Genomic DNA, 20,116 nt, shown 5'->3' on the forward strand with positions numbered 1-20,116 from the left:
GTTTATGACATCGCATTTTGAGGTTAGGAATATACATTTTCGAAGCAAAAGCACCGTGCTGGTTATTTCTTAGCGGGTTGGGCAAGGCAGCATGTACGCCAGGTAATCTCATCATCACAATGTCAACACTAACAGAAGCAGAAGTGAAGTACAGGAATCATGACTGGACTATACAACCATAATAAACCTCCACCTTGATGCCAGTTTAACCGGTCATTTGTAGAGAATTCAGCCTAAACCCTACTGTAACACGGTGTGTGTGTGTGTGTGTGTGTGTGTGAGAGAGAGAGAGACTTTGGGGCGTTTGAGCTGCTTATCGTAAACAAGGTATACGACTGCATGCGGCTGTCTTTAGGTTGCGTCTACCTTGTCCAACCCTGCGTTTGCACTAGGAGTCAGCGCGAGCGTAGACGTAGTCACCAGGCACACTGCAGCTCATCCCTCTCCTAAAAGCATTTTATGGGTGTCTGTATGGGCGCAGGGCTGCAGTGACGGGGACAGGGACGGAGAGGGAAGAACGTGCGACGGTACGACGGAGGAACAGATAGACGAAGCCTAGCGTGGCCCTCGCTCCAGCATGGCAGGGCGGCTTTGCCCTTAACTGGGTCACCGGGGAACACACACATGAAACAGCAACAACAACAAAAAGGAAAGAACATGCTTTGTTACACACACAGGTTGATGCACTCACGAGTTGGGCTGTGATCATAAATGCAACATGAGCACGAGTAAAAGACAGCGTTTTCGGTCAGGTATGTGAGGTGAAGCAAGAGGCCGAGCTGTGTGTGAGCGTGCCAGTGTAGACGTGACGTAGCGTGAATACTGGCAGCTGTTTAGTGGGTGGCATATCTGACAAGTAGATTATATCAATAAAAGAGAAAACACTGAGGTCCTAGAATGCGTGCATTCTGGCCCCGTATTGATCGGGAGGCTGTAAGCATAGATCAGAGGTGACTGCTCCTATTTGGGGGCCAAATGGCAGAACTGCCAATGCCACATCAATGACCCACTGGTCCAGCCGTATGCAAAGATGCCTCCACAATGAGAGATGTGTCTTCTGCCTCAACAAGTACAGCAGTGACGTGTGTCTGAATTAAATGTCATAAAAAAAAAAAAGAAGAAGCGTCCAATTCCTGTGATTGAAATGCATGAGAAAAATGGGACAAAAACTGTTTGCATTCAAACAAAAAACTGCCCAGTCAGAGATGTCAAGGGTGCATCGACACTGATGTGCAGTGAAAGTGGAGTGTCGACGAGGGAAAAGCCGAGAAAACACCGAGTGCAAAAAAAAAAAAAAAAAAAAAACCCTCGGCTTCCTCCTCGCTGATCTTCCTGCGAGTACTACGAGAGGCGCCACAATGTCAAAGCAGTATTGTGACTCGAGGCTCGGTAACAAACACAAACAACCGTTTTTTTTTTTATCATCCTAGACAAGACAAGGGGCCCTAAAAAGCTTCCTCAACGACGTGTGCCATGCAAAAAATATATATCCACTACGACGCCTGGTGTTAACGCGCGCAACCGCTGCGTTAATGGAGCCTGTAAGGTGACACTCTTGTCTGCGTGATTTATTTAAAAAAAAAAAACTTAAGGAGAGGAGACAAAAGCAGGCTTTCCGTGTTGCTGTGTCGCTCTAGTAAGCAGCTCGGTAACGTTAGTAGTAGTGGTTGTAGTAGACGTAGTACGCGACGGTAGCGGACTACTAGTACCCACATCATGACACCGTCAGCCCGGATCCCACAACGATAAAGGGGTGTAATATTCTGTCTTGTTTCCAGTTTTCCGCTTTTATATAAAAACTCGCTAAATTAGCGTCGCTGTTGGTAAACATTTGGGCTGCAGTGCTGCAAACTGGTCGATTTTTTTTTTTTTTTTTTTTACTACGCTCCACGTAAAACTCGGAAGCCGTGCTCGTCGGAAAAAGTACTCAACATTTACCACGATACGCTAATGTCACCCGCGGAGGGCGAACGCGTTTCGTGGGACTGCGGTAAAAACATTTGAGAAAGTTTTTTAAAAGGCTGTTACACACACACACACTCCCCCCCCCCTCTCTACCGCCACCACCCCTCCCCTTTTCCCTCGGCTCTTCCGCGGCTCGCGAGCGGTGTCACTCCGTTTCTTCGGACGCTAACGGGAACAACAGACCCGACCGTTGGCAGTTGGCGGCCGTCTCGCGCTCACTCGCTGCTCGCGACATCGGGGGGAAAAAACCGTGTCAAGTTGAGCGTAGCTGCGTTTTTGCTAACTTAGTTTCAACTCACCCAAACAGCTTTTTTTTCTCTCTTTCTCCCCACCCGCTTCGCCACGGGAAGATTTATGGTGTTATTTTGCTGAGGAGGAGGAGGAGGAGGAGGAGGCTGCCACAACTCTCGGTAACATCCGTCGGCTGTCGGCTCTGACGACCGCTCGGTCCGGACTCGCACTTTACTTTTCCTCCGCAAAACATGTCTTACCCCCACAGAAACTCGTACAAGGCTATAAAAAAAAACTATCGGTCTTCTTTTCCACTACAGTCACAAAATGGTGAATGAACCACTAACAGCTGGGCAAACCGACCAATCAGAGGTCGCTGACAGTTACAGTAGCCAATCAGCGCCGGCGCTACAGACCAGGGGGCGTGTCGGGCTGTCAAACTCCAGTTGAAAGACGGGGGTGTCCAGCCAATGGCGGCGGGGATGCTGAGGCAGACCGGTGTCCTGTCCCAAACTTTACAGTATCCAATAAGAGCTCTGGGAACCATAGGAACAGCATGTGGGAGGGCCGAGGGGGAGGGACCGAATTACCGCGAGCCAATAGAAAGGCACAAACGCCCCCTCCCCTACCGAAGAGGAGCATGTTTACCATAATTGACAGCACAAGTGCCATCCCCGAGCAGACGTTGGGAATGCATCAGCCCTTCTGCTTCTCCACGCAGAAGTTGGTGCAGCAGGATTTAAAAGCGCCACAATGCGGCTGTTTGCCCTCCGTGTCCCGGCATGCAACCGCTGCGTTTAAAGTGTAAAGAGTTATTAGTGAGGCTGTTCAAGGACAAGCACTGACACGTGTGAGACATGAGCGGGAGTGCTCGTTGCAGAAGTTTGTTTAGGGAGCTGGGCAACTTTTATGCGGCGCAGCCGACGCATCGGTGCCCCTTGAAAACCGCTCTCCCTCTCTCGCTCTCCCTCTCTCTCTCACCCTCTCTCCCCCTCTCCCTTTTCTCTCAGCAACAGACGCTGACTTTCACCGCATTTTGGCCAATCACGGCGCAGCATCCCGCTGGCTCTGACGTCGGCAATCTCTCCGCCCCGCCCCCTCCACTGAAAGTTAACGGGAACGGTCCCGGCTGACGTCACTTCACCGGCAGGCGATTGGGCAGGTGTGCGACGTCTCGGGGCCAATGGGCGCGCGCACCGGTGATGTCATCACGAGTGTTGCCACCAGCTGGACCGAGAGGGCGTGGTCTGGCGTAAACTCGGCTAACCCCGTGTTTGTAACTCCTCGCAGGCAAAAAAAGCGGCTGCTGGAGACGAACCGGTGTGCCGAGACTCGAGCTGACTGGAGAGAGAAAAGATGCGCACGTTTGAGACGGTGGCACGTGCGCGAGGCGAGCGTCCCGCACGTGCCATAACTTTTCATACATGGCATCAGGATTGTGAGTTCGAACCTCCACATAGTAGAGGCAGCAACACGATCTCACTCGAGATATAGGGCCATAATAGTAAACATTACATAATCCCTTTGCTCTGAGTGTAGTAGAAAGACCAGACTCATGCTGAGACAGACAGCCATGCGGGATCTCACTAGGACCAGCGTCCCCTGCCGGTGGGATTTGACGCGTGCATGCTGATCTCTCATTAGAGCTGGATGATAGGAGAGAGAAGAGATATGAATGCCTAAAAACAGAAGGAAGTTCTGATTGGCTGACAGGGAGCTGTGTTGTGTGTATATAGTGCAAGATTTCCCCACTTCAGTGTGCTGGCCTGCGTTTGTGCGCATGTGTGTTGAGAGAGAAACACAGAGGCTGCATGGTGATTAAACGTTGATGTAGAGTGACATCTAGTGGTGATTGTTGAGCACTGCAGCTTGCCTGTTTTATAGTGAACAAATTGTCCAAAGAAATTGTCTCAGGGGTACTATGTTTTTACTCAGGATGCCACTGAAATATCAACTTCTAAATTGGAAAAGGGATCATTAGACAACAAGGAATATAACACAACTTATTTATATATGGATTTCCCCCCCTATTATATCTATATTTCCACTTCTCTCAAATCTTGGCCTTTTATTGTGAAAAAACTGGATTGTTTCTTTCTGAAATGAATTGTGCACATTACTTTTACACGATTATGAGTAACATTGTTTCCTTCTCTGGTCATCTATGTTGGTCCAACATCCCAAAATATCTTTCATTCCCATGCAGGAGACCTATCTGTAGCTCAAAACCAAATACTGGATTTTAGAGGTCAAAGTTAATACTGATATTTGAGAGTTTAAATAACATATATAATATTATATATTTTTTTGTTTGTTGGATAAATACACAAACTTAACATTTATGATAATTATCGCTTCTATTTGCTCATGAGATAATTGTTACCAGGATACTAGTGACTCGTCAGTGCTCTCTGGTGGACAAACTATGTAATAGTTTCTGAAGTCCAACAAATCTTCTGCATTTGTTGTCATCCATATTATAAAGTGATGCCAGTCTGTGATATGCATACCTGTATAAACTGATATCAGGGATGCCTATCACCATCCAGCTGTAGGCGGTAGTTCACAACAACAACAAACAAGCTTTGCTCTTACTGAGGGCCCTTCGGAGGACTATTTTAAAAGAAGGCCGGGTAAATAAAGACTGGAAAATGTCTGGGAGCACTTTGAAAACGGAGGAACATTGAAACCGGTCGTACTCGAGCAGCAGGACAGGTTTCATCTACACAGGGAGAATCCTGTGAACAGTGCAGCACCTGGGCCTCAGCTGCATTCCTGCATGCTCCACACTGCACAATAGAAAAGTGATAATCAAGATACGTAACAAAGCGCACCATTATTTCATGTGCTTTATATTTGTTGTTGGTGCTTATATCAGCTGACAGCCTTTAATGTGCAAATATTCAAGTTTAGTGCCAAATATGGATGGATGGCATTACATGTGGTAGAGGCCTTCACTTCAGTGATCCCTTAGCTTTTCATCAAGCACCATCATCGAGAATTTGAATTCATTTAATGAAGTGTATAACTTTAACAGCGTTATTGTACTTACATGTTATTATATTAATAATTAAATGAATTATATATGTTTTAAATTAATAGACTGTCGTCCTGTCCAGGGTGAACCCTGCCTTCACCCAATGACAGCCCCCCCACCCCGACCCTGAATACAGGATAAGCGGTAGACGATGGATGGATGTTTTAAATGAGTTTATATTTTAATTTATATACATATCATTTATAGAATATAATAATATAATTTATATAAATAATTAAATGAATAAATAAAAAAAAGTTAAATGCATGTTTTTCTTCATCTCTTTTCCTTGCATACAACCCACCTCGTTAGCGTGTTCCCCCTCTCCAGCCCTGCTCTCCCCCTCTCCATGGGAGCCTGACCTCTGACCTTCACCCTTCGCCCCCTCCCCTGTGAGCTCATCACTGGTCTGTCAGTCAAACACTAGAGCCCCTCCTCTCCTGCTGGGCTGTATGTCGGGTCTGGGCCCGGCCTCAGGTACAAACAGCAGCATGTGAAAACTAACGTGAAGCCCAGCACTAGTCTTATCTCCTCCTTCCCTGTAGTTCTCTAAACTAACCCGGAATTCCACACGAGGCCAGAACTATCAGGAATGTCTCTCAGTAGCACAACCTTTGACCTCTGACCCCTGCCGTGACCGCTCTCACCCCGGGGTCAGACCGTGCGTGCCCCCCCATCAAACCCTGACGAAAACAGACACCGGGACATTAAAAGGTTCTCAAAACAGAAGCATTGCAATCAATCAAACGAATCAAAACCTACAAAGAAACTCCAGCGAGGATCCGTTAGCCACGCTAGCAGCACGGCTACATGGAGTAAGGAAAGTAAGGACATGTCCACATTCATGAACGGTGATTTAGTTCCAATTAGTTTTCTTTCATTAAACTTCCAGAAGCTACCTGGGGCCGAGGTGAACCATAAAAGCATTTCTACATGGAGTCTTTGAATAGATGTGTACTCTTCCCCCCTGAAGTTGTGCACTCTTTACCTGAGGCTTTTAGTTCCAGAGTGCGTTACTGAAAGAACGGAGGGGGGCTCTTTGTGTATCACACGTCAGCAGAGGACAAGTCTGCTCCTGCTGCTTTACAGGAGGAGGCAGCTGGAGTCATGATGTCTAACAATGTCTGACAAACGATGCACACGGACCCTGAGGGGGAGATCACGTTGGTTTTTAAACCTGCAGATAAAAAGAAATCTTCACAGATGCTGATGTGGTTTTGATGCGATCGGCGTCGCAGAGAGGACGCCGTAGCGTCGTTTCAAAAGGTGGCCCAGCAGGCGGGTCGTGCGTACCGGCTGCAGTGTGGAGAACAGTAGGCCCTTGTGCTCGCCGCATTCTTGTTCACAGTAACTTTACACCGCTCAGCTGTTCATCGCGGGCCGACGTCATGCCCCAGAGCTGAAGACGGGCGTCCTTGGACACAGATTCCTGCTTGTAGAAGACAAGATGAAGAATGAGTGGTTACTACGTTTTTCCCAAAGCAGAGCACCTCTTCATTCCAACGTTTACATTACACTTGAATGCCCATGTGTATAATATAGTTAAAGTATGAGTACACTGCAGTGTATTCCTACTCCAAATTATATGATAAAACAAGATGTGTGTGGATGCTACTCACCAAGGCCTCACTTTGTATCACATGCTCTCACACACACAAATCTACCCAGTTTATACCCTTTATAGCTGCACACTGATGCAGAAGCAGGGTTTTTAATACAAAAAATGTACAAATGAGGCCTCACATTAGCAGCCAACGATGCAGTGAACGGAAAGGATGAGCTCAGTGTTTTGAAGACGTGTTAGCCGTGTGATTATGTTTCAGTCTCAGTGTTATCCTTCACCAAGCGACAAGTGACTGAAAGCAGCACAACTAACCAAAACAAAGCAAGCGTGTCATTTCTGTTCCATGTTATCATCTCATCAGCAACTGAGGAGTAACAGGAAAAAACAATGTGACACAGAAAACAAGAAATGTGTGCAGTGCAGGACACCAACAACAGGGGGAGACATTCGATGTGAAATGATTAAAGCGGAGGGAAAGTGAATCATTTTTGTTGTGATGGTGTGTAACAGTGCCACCCTGGCCTGTTGCACAAAGTCTTATTTGCCCATCAGGTAACACTGACTCTGTCTGACGTATAAGAGAAAAGAAATCTATGCATTTCTTTTGGGGTCAAATAGGTCGAAATCAGAAATATTGTCGGGAAGGAAGGAGAAAAAGGAAACACAAGTATCAGAGTTTTTCAAACAAACCACATCAATGTGCGCAGACTCCGGTCCGCGCTCCGTGTGACACGACGCCATCGCTGTGAAAGTACCTCACTCCTGTGCGGTGCAGCCTTTTCTCTGTATGGTGGAGGATGTGGTGAACTTTGCCTACTAGCGATGCCTCCGTATGTCACTGTACCGTAGCTGTTCACAGAGGCTGCAACAGCCCTGTGTGTGTGTGTGTGTGTGTGTGTGTGTGTGTGTCTCATTGCTGTGCAAAGTGTGCAATAATGCATCGGCTGTGGTTATATGTGGAGCAGGGAGCCGACTCTACGCGAGTTTCCGCGAAAGCAGGCGCTCGGAGGAAGCGAGGGGAGACGGATGTGGCACAGGTGAGAGAGCATCGTGGTTCCTGTGGTCTCTTTCTCTCTCTCTCTCTCTCCTCTGCTGTGAATGAAGCAGCTGGATGATTGGTGTGTCAACAGATTGGGGGCACACACACATATACAGTGACCCTCGCCAAGGTCAAAGAAGGTAAAACCAGGTTATGAGTCGTACGTCACACGCCGACATATTGGGAGCACTGAAGCTTCTGTCCAGCTTCCTCACAAGTCTGACTTTCCTCCTCTAAAACCTAAATTCTTCCACACGAGTAACGTTGAGCTCAAACTATTTCACAGAAAACAAAGATTAGAGAGTAAAGAATCTTAATTCATCCATTACATGAAAGGGTAGCCACAGATGCTGTCACTTCCAATGCGATACCAATGCCCATATAAGTGTTGACAACGTGATTGGCTGCTGAAGTCGGGCCTCGAGGCGAGTTTACGCAGGTGTTACAGTCTTTCTGAGGAAATTCCCCGTTTCTGTTAACATCCCTCCACCGGAGGAGACACTGATTTGACTTTGTGTCTATGTGAGGAAGCATCACGTCACAGCCTTCAACGTGCATATCAGAAAGCTGTAAGTGAAACTGTCGAGGCTGAAGAAGTTTCTAAGAAACTTGAAAAGTTAAAGTTGGAACAGATGGTTCTCGTGGCCTCTAACACTTAATCACTTATTTAACCACTTAGGTGTGACGCCAATGGATCTTGGACTGGAATAAAGAATTTCCTGTGGACGAAAACAACTAAATGTAAGTGGAGAAAAAGTCCAGTCAGTTACCCGTTTCAAGTATTTTAGCACAAATTAATACAAAGAAAACCCTTAATTAGCATGTTTTGTCTAAAGGTTGCACTCGTCTTCCAACTTGAAACGCTCCACGTGACATCTATAAGAACCACTCAAGGTCAGCAACTCTTCACTCCCGCCAGCTCATCCTCCTCCTCTTACATACAACCCCCGTGCATGTAACGAGGGAGCGGGCGCTGACGTCACGTTGAAAGGTAAATGGGTGAGCATTATATGGGTGAGTGGGCAGCAGCACTGCAGACAAAGTGCTTTTCTTCGTCGGCTAAACGCGTAACCTCAGCGGCCTCTCAGCACGGCAGCCGAGATAAAGACACGATCTCGCTCCTCTCCTCGACTCAAAATCAGACAAATTGAGTGACGAACTAGGGAACCGTTTCTAATAAGAGCTGATTTGACAATATGAATGGATTGGAACATCTTTTGCTCATTTATTTGATTCTCTATCCAAATATATTTTTGTGTTTTTAAATATTGTTTTTAATAAATTGGATATGTGAATGTTTTTATGTTGGTAAACCTGCTTCTTGATGCTTGAGGGAACTAATAAAATATCTTTGAATTAAAGAAAAAAATATAGTCATAGTTTGACACTTTTGAAAATATGCTCACTCACAGTTAGCTTAGCATATGACACAGAGGGATAACAGCTAGCCTGGCTCGGTCATGATGAAATAAAATCATCCCACCAAAGAAAATAACACGTAGTTTGTTTAATCTGCACAAAAAAACAAAGTGTAACCCCCCCCCATAATTCACCGTTTCAGCACAGGTTATGGTTAAGACTATTTCTTTGCTGAAGGTCGTTGCCAGGCAACCAAATGACTCAGGTTAGTTACCAGTTGCAGGCAAGAAATTAAACGTTTGCTTTCGGATATTTCCTTCTGGGAAGCACATTTGCAGCGTCTCATACGACTGTCGGCTTGCTGCTGACGAGACAAAGTCGGAGGGTTAATCTCTTTGTTTACACATAAAAGTCTATGTCTGATTGGGTGTCATTAATAAATATTGATGTATGAGAGAAGACATAAACAAACACGGCGATATAATCATATTGGGTTTCAACCGGTTTTAATTAACCCTGATTACAGCTTAATTACAAGTTTGAAAAAAAAAAAAAAAACATCAACAAAAAACAAAAAAAACACGAAAGAAGTGGAGAAATTCAATGTTACATCATGGTATTAACTCTCATCTCTCCATGTGAGTGTTATGTAACTGCTCGGGGGAGACGAGGCTAAAGAAGAGAGACTAAAAGAGGGAGAAGATAGACCTTTACACAGTCAAACAATAGACATCTTTTTTCTTCTTTTAAAATGATACAACCTCATCACCCCCCCCTCTCAAAAAAAAAGAAAATAATATACAGAAGCAAAGAGAGAAAAAGGTAACATTATAAAATAAAAATTACATGACAAAAAAGATAAAAATCACTCCCCCCTCCTCTCCCGCTAAATAAAACCCTCCGCCCCTGCCCCTCCTCTCAGTTCCCAATGATATTTCTCTGTCAGCATCAAAATTAATAGTACACATTTTAGTTATATTACATTTGTAAAAACTAAAGACAGGAAAAGCTCTCTGGTTTGGGGGCTTAAAGGGTTTGAAACAGGGAATGGAGTTTTGGGGGGATTCCACATCACCCAAAGTGATGCAACACGACATAAAAAGCAACAGCTAACAGAGCCATGGAATAATAATAATAATGCCAGGTGGAAAGGTAAATAACCCAATGAGAACAACAATAACAACAACGACAATAATCAATAGCAATATCGACATCAGAAAAATAAACTGAGAAACCTTTTTTTTCTTTTGATAGAGAAATGTAATCTTTGTGCTGTTTGTCTATCGGCCTGAAACAGGATGTGAGCGAGCCAGCGTTACAATCAATCTTTTTTACCCTGCAATATCACCACCGAGTCAGATCGCGCCGCACGTTTGCAGGAAATCAGACGACGCTCGAAACGGAGCGGGGGGGAAACGATGAAACAGAAAGAAGAGAGAAAGAGTGCAGAGCAGGTAAGAGCGATGTCTCGCCCGCCGCTGAGATATGAAACGTAGTAATAAGGCAGCTGTCGTTCAAATACAGACACAGGACTGGGCGGGGGTGAGGGTGTGTATATATATATATATGTGTGTGTGTGTTGTGACATGCTTCAGTCCAGACCTCAGGGGTCTGATGAGGAAATTCAATCAGCTCAGCTACACAGACTGCCTGGAGGCCATCTAGCTCACAGTTCACTGCTATAGATCTGTCTGGTCAGTGGTCAGGCAGGGGGGGGCGGGGACAAGCCGCTGGTCAACGTGGCTCAGTTGACCAATCGGACGCCCCGGGTGTCCTGGCTTGCAGAGACGTTGAAGCATCATCATCGTGTGTATGTGTGTGAATGTGCATAGTTTGAGGAGAGGTCCCTTCAGGTCGGGACTGTTCCAGGCTCTCTTACAGTAATGATTAACCCCTTAACCCCCTCGCTCTCGCCTCAATCCGGAGCTGCAGTGAACTTTGGAGCATTATGCTAACTGGCCTAAGAGGAAAAAGATAGGATTACTACTTTTTTATCCCATGAGCCAAGTCTGAGCGCAGCCACACACACATGCACACACACAGAGAGGTGCCTGGAGAGGGGGCCTGGGGCCAGGGACGCTCGGGCCGGGGAGAACCCCACTGAGCTGAGCGAGTGTGTGCAGACAGGAAAGAGCAGAGTGCTGCGTGCTGAAAGGGCAAGCTGCTGCAAATGAAGTGAACAGCAGAGTGAACCACACATCTGAGTCATTAGCAGTCTGTTCAAGTCCCGTTTCTTTTCTCTCTCTCTCTCTCTCTCTCTCCTTGCTGGTCTTGTTCTGGTGAACTGGCTTGTTCTGGTTTTCTCTGGCCTGTTTGTCTGTGAAACAAATGCGCGAGGAAAAAAACCCCCGGACCCCCACCGGACCCCCTCCATACCACATTACCTCGCGAGTAGCACGACACGTCTTACCACTCAAAATAATCCACCCCTCCCCCCCCACCAAAAAAATAAAATAAATCCTGACTCAATCATATCATTAAAATGCTATCGTTGTATTTAAAATTTCACTTTCTTAATAATTTCATTTAGAATATATAAAGATATAGTCTGTATGCGTGTTATCCGAGCTCATTTTGCACTTTTGTACATGCTATAAAAACAAGGCATAGAGAGGCAGTGTATCTGTGTGTATCTGTGTGTGTGTGTGGTCTAAGATGTTCCCTGATCTCTCAGGCTCTCACACTCATACAGTTAAGAGGCCTGGCGGGCTCACACAGGACCGGCGGATGACGCCACTACAGAGCTGGAGGTCCAGATGGAGAGACAGGGAGCATGTTTAAGAGCTAAAGGCAGTGTTGTGCATGTGTGTGTGTGTGTGTGTTTGTTTTGCTGGTTTAGTTTAACACTATCTATGATTGTTAGAGGAGCTTTAGCTGGTGACCTAGGATTCTGTGCTGCTGGGACTTAAAGAGAAACTACTTTCAGTGTACAAGCCATGTTAGTTGAGGTGAGAAGGCTAGTTAACGGTTACTTGAACCCCTCAAACCCCCTCCTCCTCCTCCTCCTAGTGCCCGCCCCTCGTGGTCCCCCCTCAGCAGTCCTTTATCTGCGCTGAAGTACTTCTTCATTCTTCTCTTTTATTCCTCTCCCCACATCTCCCTGGGGTTGAAATTATTTCTGCGAGTGAGAGTCACGACCATTCCACAGGTGGTCCACAAGAGAAAGAGGAGCAGGACAGGAGAGAGACAGAAGGAAGGCGACGCCAAAGTCAAAGGCTCTGAGAGAAGTCTGTGGGCGCGGAAATGTGAATGTGAGTCGAGTCTCGTGTGTGTGTGTTTGTTTTGTATGAATCCAATAAGCATACAGCAATAGGCTTCCCTGAGTGGAGTGGGCCAGTCTTAAGAGTCGGTCAGCCAACACCCAACAGCCCCACTGTTCAGTCTCAGAGACACACTTTCCCCCCGCGAGTTCTTCGGTTTCTGCCAAACTTTCACGATTTAAAGATTGGTTGCTTGTAGCAGTCCCTTCTTTTCTCTCCTCCATGTCACTCCAGGGCTGTGGGGTTTTTTTTAGATACAGGCACTTATCAAAGTCCTGTCAGCTTTTAGGAAAAGTAGCATAGTGGAGAAAGTGCACATCCTCATCCTAGGTGTGTTTGCTTGGGCTTTAAAAGACGTGTGTTCCCCTGAGGAAAGTGCTGACTGGCTGCTGATCCTCCTAACGGGGGGCTGAAGGCAGGAGCTGTGCTACTGGGCAGGGCATCTCGAGCTTCACTGGCCAGGTGTAGGAGGTGAAATTGGAACAAAGTGTGGCTGGGATGGAGGAGCCCTGATCCAGACAGGGAGGATTGGTGGTGGTGGTGGGGGGGGGGAGTCAGGTGGTCTTTAAGGTGTTGGTTTTCTATGCGTGTATGTTGGACTGTGCTCTCAGTTCACTGGAGGTTTCAGGAATCTAGTTTGTCAGTGTGGGAGAGGGATTACAGAGGAACCATGTACATACTCCTGTGCCGCCTCCAGTGCTACCGGAGCAGTAGTGTTTGGGCCTGTCATCAGCAGTCTTTGTTCTCCAGAGACAGCTGTGCAGTGGCGCGGTGCAGCTCGGCGCTCACCCTCCGCTGGGTGGCCAACGGCGTGGCTAAAGAGCCCTCGTATGCCAACGGGGGAGGGCTGTCCCCTTCTCCGCTGCCTGTCCCGTCCTCCTCCATCTCCATCCGCCCGTTGCTTTGCCGCTCTCTTTCCCTCTCCTCCTCCGGTCGCACTTTCTTGTCGTCCGACTCCTCCTGTGAGGCCTCCATGCGCTGGTCTTCGCTCCAGCGCCTCTTGAAGCGCAGCTTGAGGGGGATGCACTTCGTCTGCGAAGCTCCCGCCGAGCCCGTCTGAGGTGGGGGGGTGAGACCCTCCCCCGGTTCGGTGGGTTCGCTCTTGAGGGTGGGCAGCAAGCGGTGTACATTCGTGTGTGTGTGCTGCGAGGTGAAGAAGGGCATCAGGCCGGGCGGAGGAGGAGCAGGGGCTTTGAAGACGTCCTCGTCCAGGTCCTCGTCGGGATGGGGCTGATGTTGGGCCGTGGCCGTGCCATTAGCAAGGTGGTGGTGGTGGTGGTGGTGGTGTTGGTGGTGGTCAGGGGCTCTAGAGTGGCGAGGGGAGAAGAGTGCAAACTCCTCATCTCTCTCATCTGGGTCCTCGTCACTGATATCGGTCACCTCCACCTCTTCTTCTGATTCGATGTCAGAGATGGGCTCCACCTGGACCGAGACAAAGAGGAACATGAAGATAAATCATTAGTGTAACATTTTAGAAACAGTGAAAATAAAAAGCCTAACTGATTGCTGTGATCATAATGGGGGTCATTAGGGTGGATGTGTCTCACCTTTATCTTGGGAAGTCCTGCACTGTTCAGGGACTGCGTGGAGGAAGAGGCAGAGATGAGGCCTGAGCCGCTGGCTGAGCTGAGGTCGCTGCCGAACGACAGCGAGGAGCCCAGGCCGGACGTGGACGACATGGACCCGGATCCTGAGGACAGGGAGCTCTGCCTGGGTTTACTCTGGCTCTCCCTGTGCTTCCTGCCCGGCGGCGGCGGCTGCAGCTTGAACTTGAACGGAGACATGTGTGGAGACTCCTCACTCAGGTGGAGCGGGTGATGCATGGGGTGAGAATGGGTGTGGGGGTGGGCAGAATGAGGTGGATGTGGGTGGTGGTGGGAGTGAGCCAGAGGTTGATGATGGTGCCGTTCTCCCCCCCTCTCTCCTCCCACTGCTGCCGCCCGTTCTGCTCTCTCGGCCGCTGCCCTCTCTCCGGTCAGGCTGGACTTGTCCGCGGTGGGCCGGTGGGGCTGAGGGATGATGATGTTGGGGTACTGGAGGAAAGCTCTGGGGCTGAGGCCGTAGTTGTAAACCGACTGGGTGTGGGCCTGCAGGTAGCGCTTCATGTCCTCTGGGTTGAAGGAGAAGTGGGAGCCTAACATGGGTGACAGGGTGGGTGAAGGGGTGTAGGGGAGGTGAGATGTTGGGGTCATGGAGAGCGCCGGGGACAGAGGAGGGGCTAGGAGGCCAGCTCCTCCCGGCCCTGGCAGAGGGGACACAGGGAAGGGTGACAGAGAATCTGGGTGGATCCGGTGCCCTGAGTGGCCACGGGAGCCCGGGTGCCCAGCAGGGTACATGCGGAACAGGGTTTCATGAGACAGACGGGGATGGATGATACTTCGGTAACCTCCTCCTCCTCCACCTCCACCACCAGGTCCTCCTCCGCCTCCGCTCACACCCCTCTCTCCCCTCTCCTCCCCTGCTCCTGTGTTACCCTCCTCGATCTCAGAATTGACAGAGGTGCCGTCGCTGCAGTCGCTGACGGACCCTCGTGCCATCCGCCGGGCGACGGAGCTGAACATGCCGCCGGGGCTACGCAGGTCCTCGTTCGGGGAGAGGACTTCGGAGGGCGTTGAGGGAGGGAAGCGGAAGTGAGTCCCTGCACCGGTGGGAACAGGAGGGGCGCTTTGAGGAACATTGCTTCCTGGAGGCGTCAAGGGAGGGAAGGAGAAAGAGAAAAGGAGGGGGGAGGTGTTGAGAAATGATATACAATGTTCTCCTGTATAATCCAATGTAATCATCCCATTGTGGGATTAGGATATATCTGAACATGCACACACACACACACACACACACACACACACATCCCCTCACTTACACACACACACACACACACACACACACACACACACACACACACACACACACACACACACACACACACACACACACACACACACACACACACACACACACACACACACACACACACACACACACACACACACACACAGAGCGAGGCTTACCGCTGGAGCCCATGTCGATAAAGGGATAGTTGACCAAAACCAGTTTATTGAAGTTGAACTTATAGGTGAACCTCTTGCCTTTGGTCTTATGGAGGATCCTCTTGTTGTAGTAGTATCTGAAAAAGATGGTGAAGCAAGGCAGGGTAAATAAAAAATATGCTCACGCGTGCCTCATGCATGTAAAGACAAACGTAAAGGAACACATCCGGGTTAAATAACAGTTAAATAACTATTATCTCATGTGTCGACGAAATATAAACACCGGCCCATTAATTTAAAACTCACCCGTCATTTTAAAATCAAATTCTGTTGCTGAAGTCAACGACACTATGACAGATGTGCCTGCACACTGAAGCACACGCTTTAATAAGCGTGAGTCTTTCACGTCACCCCCCCCCCCCTCCCCCTCTCTTCTAATGATAGATATTACAGAGTGTTGTATGACATTTGCACAAAGCAGATCCAGTAAAGGGGATGGGGGGGTTGGGGGGGGGGGCTCAGAGGAGGGGAGGGGGAAAAAGAGAGAGAAAACAGATTGATGAGAAGCAGTGGATGGACCGAGCGGTAGAGCAGCAGTTATAAACAAACACTTAAGAGACCATAGGTCAGCGGATGATGCCAAATGTGGATCGTAAGGCTACGAGGGAGTGTGAGCATGTTTGACAGGTGAGTGTGTGTGTGTGTGTGTGTGTGTGTGTGTGGGACTCATGTTACTTGGTATCTTCAATAATCTATACCTGTCTGCACGGATGCCAGGAAGAGTCGGTGTCTTTTAGCGTCTTTTATGTTCAGATGTCTGTCAGAGAACCATCACATGCAACTACAGTTTCTGTCATTCATTTTGTGAGACGGACCCATCCCTTTATGTAACAGCAGAGCAAAGCCACCAATAATTCACCCCATCTTTATCTGTTTATGTAATGGCCATTCTCTCTTCTATTTTTTTTCCAGGCTCTCTCTCTGTCTCTCTCTCTCTGCTCCTGCCTACAGTACAAGGCTCCATTTTTATTAACCTTTGTCCAGCTACAGCTCTTTATGTAACATCTCTCTGCTTTCTTCCCCAGATCCACATCCACTTTATGTAACCTCTAGATCCCTGGCTGCCAACCCTCACACACTGAGGGAGCCAGAGTGAAGGAAAGAAGATAAAAGACTTGTGTTTTTGTCCGGGAGATAACATGCTTGTGTGGCATGCTCACCATAAACCCCCCCAGAACATAAGATTTAACCACACCCCACACTTGCTCATCGTGTCTGCATACCTGCCTGCTTTAATAACACTCGGCTCTGCTTTCCCATCATCCAGCATGTGTCTGCTGGCACAAGTTAAGTGAAGTGTGCTGACAAAGATGGGGGCTTCAGGGTACGTAGGTAATGCAGAGTTAATCAGAGCCCATTGACTATCATTATACTGAATGGTAGTTACCCAGCCGGCAGTGTGTGTGTGTGTGTGTGTGTGTGTGTGTCTGTTTGGCGGTGGGGAGGTGTTGTCCTTCACCCCCTCTTATTATGCTTATTACACAGACTGGTTGGACTGATTTGACTCTGGGAAAACAGACTGTTGCTCTTTTTCACTTGTTCTCTTCAACCCTCCTCCTCTTCCCCCCCCCCCTTCACCCTACCCATACCTCTCTCTCTCTCATCAATCCACCTCCCCCTCTTCATCCCAACTCTCTCCCTGCGATCTCCCCTTGTCCCCTGAGGCAACGGGAGAGGGTGATGGGAGAGAGGGAGGGAGAGACGGGACAGGCCTGCACTGTTGAAAACATTGTTTACGCCAGGCACAAAGCAGCATGTAATTTCTGCTCTCGGGGCGGCCGGGAAGGAGGGGAGAGGAGCAGTTGGGAGTGAGGGGGACGGACAGAGACAGGCAGGGAATCAAGCTACAGCAGCACCGTCATCGAATTGGCTGATGACAGAAAAGTCAACAAGCTATGCTTCACCTCACTGAAATATGATATCGATTAGTTGGGAGTTTATTAGGTAAACCTTAATAAAATAGGGGCAGCCTCATGGTGAAGACCCACAGGAAGCAAACAATTTGCCTGTTAGTGAGTGGAATGTTTGTTAACAAACAAGCTATTTAAGCAACCTGCAACATATTTCCAACAATTTACAATAATTATTTATAAGGCTGCACGGTGGTGTGGTGGGTAGCACTACCGGGTCGTCCTGGGTTCCTTCTGTGTGAGTTTGCATGTTCTCCCTGTGTAAGCATGGGTTCTCTCCGGGTTCTCCGGCTTCCTCCCACAGTCCAAAGACATGCTGGATGGGGATAAGTAGATTGATGACTCTAAATGTCCCGTAGGTGTGAATGTGAGCGTGAATGGTTGTCTCTAAATGTCGGCCCTGCGATGTCCAGGATGTACCCTGCCTTCGCCCAATGACAGCTGGGATCGGCTCCAGCCCCCCCCCCCCCCCCCCCCCCCCTGACCCTGAATAGCGGTAGACGGTGGATGGATATATCTGTAATCTCAGAGGTAGGGGACATAAAAATGATCTTTTCCTCCACAAACATTTATACACAGCAGTTAAAAGCCTCCTGTCCTACGACAGCATTGCATTGTTGTGAATCACTGCGGAGCCTTCAGGGTGATTTCTCCCTTGTTTGCATTAAGTTACACATTTTCAACTTTTGACCTCTCCAAACTGAACCTTGATGACAGTAAGATTGACTGTGAGCTGTTGTACTAGACTGAAAACTAATTTTAGATAGGTAGACCCGAGTGCATAATAATGCATAAATATGGACGCATCCCAAAGGCCAATAATATCATAGTGCTGACACATCTGTCTGACCCGCCTCATGGCAGTTGGTAGTAGGGAGTGTAGCCAACTAAAAACTTGTGTGCACTTGGCTGCGCGCACACACACACACACACACACACACACACACACACACACGCGCGCGGCTCATACAAAGAACGCCGCGATGCATAGTGGGAAGCAGACAACAACTTTGCGTAATCCTAGCCGCGGCAACCGAAGCTGTGTTTAGAGCACATGGTCACCCGCTCATGCCCCCTCCTCCTGCGCCGTCATACAGGCAGACAGTCTTTGAAGAGCATTTGAACTCACTTCAAAAGAGAAGAAAGAGATTCTTTGAGTGCCTGTGTTTAGCTGCCCACCACACGCGCCTTAACACACACACACGAGCACACACACACACACACACACACACACACACCTTTCCCATATCCTGACACTATAACTGCTATCCCATTCAGACATACTCAAACACAGGGGTGCTTGTGTGTGCCCCCACACACACACACCCCCACAACGTATCATCCAGGCGATGCAGCTTTATCCCGCTCCCTGTTTAACCAAAAGAGTAGATTGAACAATCAATGCAAGTATGGATTTAGGCAAAGCCTTCAGGGGAAGAACGGAGGCTCTCTATCAGCTCAGTTGTTACTGTGTGTGTGATTCTAGGCCAGGGATTAACAGACCTGCTGTAGTCCAAAACATTATGATCAAAGCAGAGAGAGAGGAGGGGGGGAGACACACACACACACACACACACACACACACACACACACACACACTGGAAACTAATGAACATAGACATTCCAAAACAGCAATTTACCAGTTCTGAAGGCATTTAAACACCACAGTATTATCATTAACCATTGTGTAATTTGATATTATGCATGTTCTTGTGTCAAAACAATACCTCAGTTATTTATTTATTACTTTGAATTATACAAACAGCTCTCCCTAAACTCTCCCATATGCTCATTGAACAAAGAAGCCATCAGAAGTTATCTATCTTCATCTTCTTATCTAACTTAATTTTAATAAGTTGCTCATAGTCCTTTGTTTCTATCGGATATGACAACATTTTTTTGCTAAAATCGCAAAATTTGGTACGACGAGGCTAAAAAAAAAACACTGGAACCGAAAACGTTTACAACCTATAAATGTCTGACCACTCACAGTTATTAATGCATTGTTGGACCATTGAGGTCCAAAACAGGAAATATCAGGACCTGACAAAACATTGAGTGCAGACATATTTCAGTCAGTACTCAAAAGGTTTGTGAGGTTAGATAACTAGCAGATGTGACACAGATGGAAAAAACTTCTTCTAACGTGTTCAATCTGTACATTAAGTACAGATAGTGAGGTATTACTGCAGAACAAAAGCCCTGTCCACTACGGTCAACTTTTTGTATTACCCTATAATATGATATCTGGATTAGTTCAAAAATCTATAATCAGAATTACTCTACACACACAAACAAATCGTGTGTGCGTTTGTGTGTGTACAGGCTGTGCCTTGCCCATTGTTGGGCTGTAAATAGGCGCTGACGGTGACAGGAAGTTGGGATTACAATACTCCCCATGAGCCCCGTGTTTATTTTCTGCCTCTTTCGTCAGCACTGGCCAGTACACACACATCCCAGCCAGATCCTTCTCTACAAACACACACACCAGCTGCTCACATTCAGGTGTGTGTGTGTGTAGAAGTTGCACACGTGAGAGTGCTTTGTGTAGAAGCCAGGTTTGACGAGTGTTTACGGTGTCAAAAAGGAAATGTGTCTGTCCACGGGTGTGTGTGTGTGTGTCAGGTCAGGGTCCGATTAGGATGGTCACATGGCTCTGTGGGTGCAAAAAATGTACTCGAGCACACTCTGGTGTGTGTTTGTGTGT

The 20,116-nt window shown here is 47.8% G+C and overlaps 1 protein-coding gene across 1 annotated transcript in view; it reads right to left on the minus strand.

Moving 5' to 3' along the window:
• Positions 1–11,698: 11,698 nt before the first annotated feature.
• Positions 11,699–20,116, minus strand: part of erfl3 (Ets2 repressor factor like 3) — a 41,957-nt gene continuing 33,539 nt past the window's right edge. The window contains exons 3-5 of the mRNA XM_084027807.1: positions 15,461–15,576; positions 14,003–15,138; positions 11,699–13,877 (exon numbers count right to left, since the gene is read on the minus strand). Coding sequence (XP_083883933.1) covers positions 13,185–13,877; positions 14,003–15,138; positions 15,461–15,576 — 1,945 coding nt within the window. The 3' untranslated portion in view covers positions 11,699–13,184. The remainder of the gene's footprint in view (positions 13,878–14,002; positions 15,139–15,460; positions 15,577–20,116) is intronic.

The sequence above is a fragment of the Eutrigla gurnardus genome, assembly GCF_963514095.1.
Source record: "Eutrigla gurnardus genome assembly, chromosome: 14".
Taxonomy (NCBI): Eukaryota; Metazoa; Chordata; class Actinopteri; order Perciformes; family Triglidae; genus Eutrigla; species Eutrigla gurnardus.